General features: G+C 42.9%; 1 protein-coding gene across 1 annotated transcript; it reads right to left on the bottom strand.

Moving 5' to 3' along the window:
* Window positions 1–3,665: 3,665 nt before the first annotated feature.
* Window positions 3,666–11,054, bottom strand: decr1 (2,4-dienoyl CoA reductase 1, mitochondrial). Its single transcript, XM_064948221.1, has 10 exons — window positions 10,939–11,054; window positions 9,943–10,142; window positions 9,781–9,838; window positions 9,573–9,659; window positions 9,303–9,450; window positions 7,085–7,184; window positions 5,494–5,566; window positions 5,191–5,337; window positions 4,866–4,928; window positions 3,666–4,589 (listed from the first exon to the last, which is right to left on the bottom strand). Exons 1-10 carry the CDS (start codon window positions 11,020–11,022, stop codon window positions 4,530–4,532), a joined length of 1,020 nt encoding a protein of 339 aa, XP_064804293.1. The 5' UTR covers window positions 11,023–11,054; the 3' UTR covers window positions 3,666–4,529.
* Window positions 11,055–11,230: the final 176 nt, after the last annotated feature.

Genomic DNA, 11,230 nt, shown 5'->3' with positions numbered 1-11,230 from the left:
TTTGCAAATTATGGTGGAAAATAAGTATTTGGTCAATAACAAAATTCTCTCAATATTTTGTTATATACCCTTTGTTGGCAATGACAGAGGTCAAACGTTTTCTGTAAGTCTTCACAAGGTTCACACAGTGTTGCTGGAATTTTGGCCCATTCCTTTATGCAGATCTCCTCTAGAGCAGTGATGTTTTGGGGCTGTTGCTGGGAAACACGGACTTTCAACTCCCTCCAAAGATGTTCTATGGGGTTGAGATCTGGAGACTGGCTAGGCCACTCCAGGACCTTGAAATGCTTCTTACGAAGCCACTCCTTCGTTTCCCGGGCGGTGTGTTTGGGATCATTGTCATGCTGAAAGACTCAGCCACGTTTCATCTTCAATACCTTTGCTGATGGAAGGAGGTTTTCCCTCAATATCTCACGATACATGGCCCCATTCATTCTTTCCTTTACACGGATCAGTCGTCCTGGTCCCTTTGCAGAAAAACAGCCCCAAAGCACGATGTTTCCACCCCCATGCTTCAGAGTAGGTATGGTGTTCTTTGGATGCAACTCAGCATTCTTTGTCCTCCAAACACAACGAGTTGAGTTTTTACCAAAAAGTTATATTTTGGTTTCATCTGACCATATGACATTCTCCCAATCTTCTTCTGGATCATCCAAATGCTCTCTAGCAAACTTCAGACGGGCCTGGACATGTACTGGCTTAAGCAGGGGGACACGTCTGGCACTGCAGGATTTGAGTCCCCTGGCGGCATAGTGTGTTACTGATGGTAGGCTTTGTTACTTTGGTCCCAGCTTCTGCAGGTCATTCACTAGGTCCCCCTGTGTGGTTCTGGGATTTTTGCTCACCGTTCTTGTGATCATTTTGACCCCACGGGGTGAGATCTTGCGTGGAGCCCCAGATCGAGGGAGATTATCAGTGGTCTTGTATGTCTTCCATTTCCTAATAATTGATCCCACATTTGATTTCTTCAAACCAAGCTGCTTACCTATTGCAGATTCAGTCTTCCCAGCCTGGTGCAGGTCTACAATTGTGTTTCTGGTGTACTTTGACAGCTCTTTGGTCTTGGCTATAGTGGAGTTTGGAGTGTGACTGTTTGAGGTTGTGAACAGGTGTCTTTTATACTGATAACATGTTCAAACAGGTGCCATTAATACAGGTAATGAGTGGAGGACAGAGGAGCCTCTTAAAGAAGTTACAGGTCTGTGAGAGCCAGAAATCTTGCTTGTTTGTAGGTGACCAAATACTTATTTTCCACCATAATTTGCAAATAAATTCATTAAAAATCCTACAATTTGATTTTCTTCTCATTTTGTCTGTCATAGTTGAAGTGTACATATGATGAAAATTACAGGCCTCTCATCTTTTTAAGTGGGAGAACTTGCACAATTGGTGGCTGACTAAATACTTTTTTGCCCCACTGTATAAAGTTATATACAGGTGTCGTCAGATCTGGTGGACAGGAGAACAGAATTAACATAGGTATTTGAAAGCTATTCTGAACAACAGTTATCTGTGCCTTAAACAAGATACTCTACAGCCTTGACATTGACTGTAAGTTCCACAGTCAGGGAGCTGCAATACTGAAAGACCCTGTCACCCATACATGTTCGTCTGCAGTGGGGCTGCTGAACAAGTACGGACCTGGAGGTTCGAAAGGTGTGTGTGGGGTAGGAGGGTAGAATGAAGTCAGACAGGTACTTGGCTACGCAGTTGTGGATAGCTTGGTAGCTGTGAACCAGGATTTTAAAGTCAATGCGTGAGCATATTGGGAGCCAGTGGAGGTTGAACAGCACTGGAGGGATGTGCTTACAGGGGGAGGTGAGGACACTTCAGATGGAACTTCTTTAACCTGTGTGCAAATCTGTTTCTGCTTTGGCCAACTTGTCGTTGCAACAATGCAGTGATGCTGAATGCAGAAACAGTCTGGTGCCCAGGCCAGGAGATGTCTGTAGACATAGGGGCACTTGAAGTTACATGCTGCTTTATGACAGACAGAAGCATTAACCTTAGAAATCCCTGCACTGAGTGGAAGCATTGCTCAGTCCTCTGTCCCCCATGCATTATGCAGTGAGAGTTTAGACAGCAGGATGACTTTATCTCCTAATTGGGCAGCTGCTGGCATCTCTCTCCAAGTTGGTAAAGGTATAGCGATGGCTTATCTGAGGTTAGCTGCAGTATGTACGTGCCTAGTTAAATAAAGGTTAAACGTAGCCGGTGTGAAGTGTGTGTCTGTATGTGCCTAATGAAACTCTGGGACGTGAAAAGGGTAGGGGTATGAAGTAGGAAGAGGGGAACAGGCTGCATTATGGGAGAGCTAATTGTAATTAGTAAAAGCAAGGTACTGTTCCACTCTATAAGTTGATGCCTGTTTCCCTCGACACAGAACAGGCATACCTCTGACCTTAAAAGCATGGCCAAAGGAGAATCTGCAAACAAATTAGACACTGGTTCAACACAATTAAAGATGACAAAGGAATAACCAGATGAAATTGTCGTTCTTTTCAATTGGACATTTCCACAAACCTCATAGGATAGGTAAATAAAACTCCACCACATTTCATTTTCTCAGCTAAGTGTTGCTGACACCACAATCAGAGTAATAGTGTTTAGCCTGGATATACTCCAACACTGAGAGACACATACACACAGCTTTAGCAGGAGGGTCAGTGAACTGGTGTTTTGTGTTGGATTGAAAGGATGTTTCCTCCGTTGTGCTTGTCCTATGGCATCAGACACTGTCCAGCGCCCTCTGTTCAGTGGGGGAGGACAAGGTCTGGTGGCAGAACAGTGAAAATGTGACCAGACAATCCACCACGCTCCAACTGTAAGAAAAGGCTTTGTGGCTCCACTGCTCTAATGAATACAGGAAGGGAGGAAAATAAAATAGAAAATGTAAGGATGAGTGGGGGAGGGGGTTCAGACAGACAGGGGGAAGAGGGGTGAAAGGGAAAGAGTTAAAGGAGGTAAAGTGAGGTAAGGAAGAAGGGGGAAGTAGAAAAGGGAGGAAATGAAGAGTATGAAAGACAACAGTAGTGTGACTTGCGCAATACAAATAGAGATGGGAGGGAGTGGGGTTCTCTCTGTTCCTCTGTAGAGAAGCTCACTCGCACAATGCCTACACATCACAGTAAGACAACTATGCCTAACAATGAGACATGGGCTACTTCACATTTGGCGACATTTTCATTTAGCGTCACGTATGGTGCACCATTAAAAGGCTTAGGTCCAATTCCAAAGTTGTCAAAATACATCACGACCTTCCTTGAAGTAACCAATCGGTATGCGATTGGATGCGTGAAGGATGTTTCCATCTTTTTACTTTCACCAATGAAGCCTTGGCACATCAGTGATTACTTCAAAGAATATTAAAAACACATTTACGAAGAATTGAAACGGTTCATCAATGATTATGCATTCGACAAGCTTTTCAACTTGCTACAAATCGCACTTCTGACCAAGAACAGCTCATTCAGGTTATTTATTTATAACAGCTTAGCAGTGTATTAGTTCCACATAAGATTATGTTCGCGTTTAGACTATTGATTTGTCAGAGTAACTAAAATAATGATAGAGCAGCTTGGGAGGGAATGAATAGAGTCAATCCATCTAACGCTCCATGTAACATTAGGTGGCTGAGAATTTTAAAAGACTGCGTCAGAGAGATATAAAATGTCTACTGTCTTTTATTCAACATACTCCACACAGACATATTTATGTAAACCTCACGTATTGTACACAGAGCACAAGACAATCACTTAACAGCAATGAATAGCATTACTGGACATCAATTTAGATAGGCCATTGAAACATGTTTTTTTTAAAGAACAGAATTCATTCTTTTCAAGGCATCATTGTAAAAACAAATGATAAATGTTACTAGCAAAATACCAAGTCATTCGTAGGAACGGACAGGTTTTTCAACCAACAAGAAGCCAGTTTCATCCAGAGAGTGCTGTAGCCAGTAGAATCTCAGACCGAGTGAGAATGAAAAGATGAGGTTCTCTCTCTCAAACCTCCTCTAAATAGTTGGCCTCCTGATGAAGCCATTTTCTCTTCAAATGCTGAACCTACTGTCCCCATCCTGTCAATTTGTCCATTAGGCAATGAGAAATAAGGCTTGAGGTTAAGTGAGTGTGTGAGAATGTGTTTGTAGAGAAGGCTGTGTGTGTGTGTCGATCCTGTAGCCATATTCCCTGACATGGTATAATCTCTGTTTTAGGTCAGAAACAGAGGGAAAGATTGTCTGTGTGAACAGTATATGTGTTTCCCTGGAGCATTAACAGTGGTAGAGAGTTAGTAAATATAATTATTTTAACCTTTAATTAACTAGGCAATCAGCTAAGAACAAATTCTTATTTTCAATGACGGCCTAGGAACAGTGGGTTAACTGCCTTGTTCTGGGGCAGAACGACAGATTTTTACCTTGTCAGCTCGGGGATTCAATCTTGCAACCTTTCAGTTACTAGTCCAACGCTCTAACCACTAGGCTACCTGCTGCCCCGGAAGTATCGTGTTCCCATCTTGACTTCTTAGGATCCCTTGGTGCCCCTGATCATGGTCTCCATCATAGCCCACTGCTCCTTAGTGACCTGACGCACACAAAACACAAAGTTAAAACTAGCACAACCTGACCCACATATCCATAAACTAACATCTGTCATAAAATGTGGCCGATTTCCTCAACCAGCAACAGCTCACATGCAATCTTGTTACGGAATCAATAGCTAGTTGCATAACAGAACAGAGATTATGCAAAAGGTAGCAATGCTATCAAATTATCATTCTATGTTCATATGATTTTTATAGTGTTAAAGTTCCAGTCTTGACAGTGGAACAGGGTTTGCAAAGTTAGTTCCAGCACATACCTTCCTCAGATCATTGAATTCTCCTGCCATGGAGACATACTCTCCACCGTCCATTCGAATGATCTGCAAATAGAAGAGAATGGGCACAACTAAAGAAAAGAACATGGTATATGTGGATGTTGAGTCATCATTTTCCCCTTAGCCATAGTCCATCCCTATACCTACATCGCCTAATCCTAGTGCACTTGGAATGTCATTTACAGTGAAGGACTTACTGTAATCTGCAATTTCCAGATACCCATTCTGCAAGGTAGGCATTCAGCTAACATAGTGATTGGTCTCCACTGCCTGCTTAGCTTATCAAGACAGACACACATTCTCTTACCGCTCCAGACACCCAGCAGGCATAGTCACTGCACAGGTAGGCTGCCAGGTTGGCAATCTCTCCAGGCGTGCCCAGCCTGCCCACGGGTATCCTGCCGATCATGGCCTTCTCAAACATGCCCGTGGGATCGAGACGGCTGAAGGCCCCCTACACAAAGAGAAGAGGTCATAAAGCATAGCTAATTACACATTTACAAGCCAAGATAAAACCAGAAAGGGCAAGATTTAAGCCATTTTATTATAATTAAATAAAATATCAACACAGTATATTTGTAAAGTTTCATGCCAGAGTTGTGTCTGTTACCTTGGTTCTGATTGGTCCTGGCTGGATGACATTAAACCTCAAGCCGTACCTCCCCCACTCCGCAGCCAGAGACCTGAGAAACAAACAGTAGTTTGTTTACCTATACATACAATACACACACACGAAAAAAAGGAAGAACAAGACAAAGAACTACCACTACTGCATGTAGTAATAAAGATGGCCTAGTGCAGGCTCAAGGAATCTGTTTAGACTTGGGCATAGGAGTGAGGCACTACCTCTTAAATATTCTCATAGGTAGTCACTCATAATGGGGCCTTCAGTCTGAGTCTAATATGATTGGAGGGTAACTAGCTGCACCTAAAAACAAAATACATCTCAACTATTCATACAGAAAAAGCTGGGGCGCCAAAAAGTAGATGCCAGGAGTGCTTTAGTCATTCCATGTCATTCTGGGAACATTATAGCGAGAGGCGCCGATGGTGGTGCTTGTTGAATTGATTCATTCCCTCTAGTTTCTTGAAACCCTCCGCACAAAAAAATGTAATGAAAGAATAGGATCTAAAAATAGGCTCGCTCTCCCCTGAGATGCCGGGCGCAATAAATGAGCATGAAATTTGGCTGCTGCTGCCTTTACAAAATAGAGGGGTCACTTTTTTGGTGTGAGCGATTTCATATTGGGGGGGGGGGGGTCCATTATCAGATAATAGCACTCATTCACACAGAAAAAAATGACCAGCTATAGGTAACTCTCCAGTATGCCACTATACATGTAGTATGCTCCTTTGAGACCCCTCTTTCAACGTCACTGGACAACCAGGCATTTTTATGCATGACCCCTAAGCATGATGGGATGTTAATTGCTTAATTATCTCAGTAACCACACCTGGGTGAACAACCTGCTTTCAATAGACTTTATCCCTCATTTACTCAAGTGTTTCCTTTATTTTGGATTCAATCGTAACCTTAAATGGCATTCTAGCTAGTCTGGAATGTACACACACACTGCGGTCACTTGTATAGGAAGTCAAACATATCAAGGTACAAAAGGGACGTGATTGTGAGAGACACGAATAGTTCCCCCATCTATCATTTCCAGTCCCCTGGTTTATGGGGAAACCTTTCAGTGTCATTAACTCTTTCCATGGAATTGAAAGGGACTAATATTGAGTGGGATCTTTCTTTCGGTAAAAGCCCTCCGAGGTTCATTAAGAAGGTGTATTCTTCATTTGATAAGAGCATCCCTGTCTTCACATGAAAGGTGTCGGTCCCATTCAGGATTTAAGTTGGGTTCTCACACACACTATTGGATTCACACGTGTGAAAGAACAAGGTACACGCACAGAGCCCACCCGTCTTTATTATTGTCTACATTCTACTGGAGGGGGATCGGGAGAGAGACACACTTTAATGTTAATTAAATGTTCCTGGACCTTCGTTATGCTAATGATTGCTTCTCTTTAAAAATGCATTAGTGTTCATAAGGCGTTTGATGAGTGAGAGAGCCAAATCTTTTCAAATGAGGCCAATGTGGATGTCTACGTGTGGTGGGTGCAATAGTGATAGGGATGGTTTAGGACAGGGAAACAGGTCCTGATAGGTTTTATGGTAGTGCCTCCTTTGAAATACCTACATGCACAGAGTTTCCACTCCTGCCTTGGCAGCCGCGCTGGGAACCACAAATCCAGAGCCGGTCTCTGCATAGATGGTGGTGATGGCCAGAAACGCAGCACCTACAAACACAATGTACATAAATACCACAAAGAAACAAAAATATGTCCAACTAATATATGCACAGTATATGTCCAGCAATATGTGTTATCATGTACATCCCTATAATTTACAACTGATCCCAGTTTAGACCAATTCGTCCATCTCTTCATTAGACTGTCATAGGCTGACTTGTTCCTCCAATGAACTGAGAGAAGCGGTTAATCATTGTACAGTTCTATAGGCTTTTATATCCAGCACACTAAAGCTCATAAAACATGGTGGCTGTTGTGGGCCAGATTACACTGCAATAGATTTAACGAGTCAGGGTACCTTTAGATTGATAAAACAAACGACGCTACTACACATACATGGAACATCAAGAAGTCAGAGGGGTAGTGGAAGGAGATGCTAGCAGAATAAATAGTGTCTGTGAGACTATTTAATCAAAGCCTGGAGCCAAGCTGCCAGGTAAGAAGACAAAGCAACGTTCTTGTACTGCGATAAAAGCACATTTAGATTTATGTAGCCGCTAAAACAGGGTAGGGAAAATTCTTATTTTAGGCTCACAAATTGATTTTGATGAACAAATCGATCAAATAAAAAAAATTTGCGGCCCTCCGTTAAATTTCTAAATCCCAATGTTGCCCTCAAGACAAAACGATTGCGCACCCCTGCAATAGAATAATCCTAATAGTGTGAAAGAAGAACAGACACCTGGGTATCAATTCAAATATGCTTTCTTGCACTGTTGGAAGAATGGCTGTTTTGGAAAAACATCAGTTCAGATTGAATAGTGCCCCTAGTGTGATGGCATGTTTTTGTCTTTGTACTTCAAGGTAATTGCTTAATTGTGATTTGCCTAATTGCAGTGTTGAGGGCAGATGGAAAAGCCACAGTAATCAGAGAAGGGCTGGGATATTCACATGAATATTAAAGCTTATCCACGCCCACGCAGACACACACATATTATAAATATGTCACAACATCGCATGAGAGGCTTTTCCTATCCTCCCATTACATATAATTTCCCCTTTGATCAGAGACCGCAGAGAAAGGAGAAAAAAAAGAGAATGATAAGGAATGTCTCAGGATGGTAAGTTGGTGGTTGAAGATATCCCTCTAGTGGTGTGGGGGCTGTGCTTTGGCAAAGTGGGTGGGGTTATATCCTTCCTGTTTGGCCCTGTCCTGGGGTGTCCTCGGATGGGGCCACAGTGTCTCCTGACCCCTCCTGTCTCAGCCTCCAGTATTTATGCTGCAGTAGTTTGTGTCGGCGGGCTAGGTTCAGTTTGTTATATCTGGAGTACTTCTCCTGTCCTATCCGGTGTCCTGTGTGAATTTAAGTATGCTCTCTCTAATTCTCTTTCTCTCTCAGAGGACCTGAGCCCTAGGACCATGCCTCAGGACTACCTGACATGATGACTCCTTGCTGTCCCCAGTCCACCTGGCCGTGCTGCTGTTCCAGTTTCAACTGTTCTGCCTGTGATTATTATTATTAGACCATGCTGGTCATTTATGAACATTTGAACATCTTGGCCATGTTCTGTTATAATCTCCACCCGGCACAGCCAGGACTGGCCACCCCACATAGCCTGGTTCCTCTAGGTTTCTTCCTAGGTTTTGGCCTTTCTAGGGAGTTTTTCCTAGCCACCGTGCTTCTACACCTGCATTGCTTGCTGTTTGGGATTTTAGGCTGGGTTTCTGTACAGCACTTTGAGAAGGGCTATATAAATACATTTGATTTTGATTTGATTTGAAGGAATAAGAGGGTGCATGCACGCAAAGCCAAGAGGAGCCTAGGGCAAAAGGGCAGTGGACAAGGGGAGGGACGCTGGACTATGACCAACTGAATGGAAAAGTGCTCAAGCATTTCATATTGAGGCTCAATCACTGTCAATATTACACACTTAAAATAGAAAACAGAGAGACATGGTACACATGCATCCACACCAATGTTCTGGGTTGATCCTCACTTGTTATACTACTAAGGATCAAATGTACAGGAGTTGTAGGCAAATGGTGAATCTTTACTGCCCCCTGTTGGCAGCACTACACGATACATTACAACACAAATAAATGGGGAGGGAAAGCTGATCCTAGATCTGTGCTTATGGGCTCCATCAGATAGCTCTGGTGTTTACCCTTCTCGGCCAGTATCAGCCTCTTGCCCAGTTCCAGGGTGACGAAGGCCGTGCCGTTCAGGACGATGTCTGTGATGGTCCTCCATGCGTTGGCAGACAGCTTCTCTGACGGGGAGATGAAGTTCCCTGCAGCGTTGTTGATCACCACCTAAAGGAACAAGAGAGGAGGATGATATTTACCAAGCAATTGGAGTTTTATTGGCCAGTACATCTAGAACAGCGAAGCATACCACTTTTCAGACAAAACGTCCTTGATCTGTACCTACGTACATCAGGGAGACCAGCAACCTCTACCAGTTGGTCCACAGCAGCTTCAATTGACTTGGGGTCTCTAACATCACACTGCACAGCATGGACCTGCAGATAGAGTCTTGAAGTATCAAACACAACTTAAAGCAGAGTTCATACTGATTTATCAGTATCTACAACTCTTGGATAATGAATGCATTCAATGTGGGTAACTGATCAGTAGTAGTACCTTATTTCCTGTCTGAGCTGTAATTTCCTCTGCAGTCTTTTTCAAAACATCCAGTTTTCTAGAAATTACAACAAAAATGTGTCACTTTCTAATTTGTGAGTGCAAGAAGTCAGCAGTAGTGTTGGGATTTATAGCACGACTGACTACCAAGTTTCCACTTACCTGCTAGCGATGACACACTCTGCCCCTAGTGCTGACAGTGTTGTGGTCATGCCTTTTCCCAACCCCGTTCCTCCTCCTGTGATAAAGGCCACTTTGCCTTTGTAAGTACCAGGGAGCAGCATTGATCCCTCATTTGCAGGAAAGAATTTGGCCTGGGAGGGTCCAGTCTCACTCAATGCCCTGGTCCCACTGCTGAACAACTGTTTAAGGAGAGTAAATGGGATAACACAAAAAAAAAATCATATTAATGAACCAGCAGAAAAGGGATGTTGCGAGTCAGAGACTTTGATTTATTAGGATCCCCATTAGCCGACACCAATTGTGACAGCTAGTCTTACTGGGGTCCGACACAAAGAAAAAGACATCACAGACAAAAAAAAGACTTGGAAAAATACATTAACATGTGTGTTTGCATCTATCAGTTACACATACATGTCAGTAAATACACACAAGTCCTGTTCGGTCACACAGGGAGAGGCGTTGTGCCATGAGGTGCTGCTTTTTCTGTTTAAAAAAAAAACCCAGGCTTGCTGTTCTCCTGCGCTATATAAGAACTTGTGCTATATTTGAACTTGCACGTCTACAAGTAGCATAGAGGCCATTGAATTAAAAACTAGTTGTCTTTCCTGTCAAACAAATGCATTAGTAAGAACAATTACTTATATTGATAAACACCACTGATGCACTGCACTCTACTCCTCCAACAGCGTGAGTACTCACACTCCCAGTGGAGAGGGGACTGGGTGAAAGGTTGAGATGCTTACATGTCTGGCTGTGAGAACACACAGCAAGCCGCCTACACAGGTTTAGCATTTAGTTTACTATGTGCTCTTGCATTAACATCACACAGCTTTCCCATAGAAGCACACCTAACAATTAGCTAGCCAACTAACAACAACCTGCTGCTAAACTAGCAGCTAGCTAACTTACACATCACATTAAGAGTTTTTAATAAGATTTGTGAGTTATTGCATTAATCTCGGTGGCAATGTTTACCCGTCTGTAGACAAGACTCTTCAACGGCAAGGTTAAATCAGTTTTAAATATTGACGACACCCGACACAGTAAAGTGGACGCCATGGTTTCAAATTTTGATTTGACTTTTGCCCTGATTTCCGTAAGGTAAAGAAGGGGAGGGGGGTTATTGTTTAGAAAGTAGGTTGTTCCATGATCTTAGTCATACTGTCGTGGGTCATTTTACGTATTTTAACACTTTTTCTTTCGTGGTTAGTGCAATATCCCTCTTATTTTTCATTCACGTATTCAATTTGATGTTGTCGTCATTAAA

This window comes from Oncorhynchus masou, chromosome 30 (genome assembly GCF_036934945.1).
Source record: "Oncorhynchus masou masou isolate Uvic2021 chromosome 30, UVic_Omas_1.1, whole genome shotgun sequence".
Lineage (NCBI taxonomy): Eukaryota > Metazoa > Chordata > Actinopteri > Salmoniformes > Salmonidae > Oncorhynchus > Oncorhynchus masou.
Note: the sequence above shows the minus strand (reverse complement) of the source record. Positions and strands in the feature narration are given on the sequence as shown.

Coding starts and splice junctions, on each gene's coding strand:
- decr1 (XM_064948221.1), bottom strand. CDS start 11,022: ATGGCGTCCACTTTACTGTGTCGGGTGTCGTCAATATTTAAAACTGAT. Junction 9,660..9,780: donor CAGCTCAGACAGGAAATAAG/GTACTACTACTG, acceptor CTCTATCTGCAG/GTCCATGCTGTGCAGTGTGA. Junction 5,567..7,084: donor GGAGTGGAAACTCTGTGCAT/GTAGGTATTTCA, acceptor TTTGTTTCTCAG/GTCTCTGGCTGCGGAGTGGG.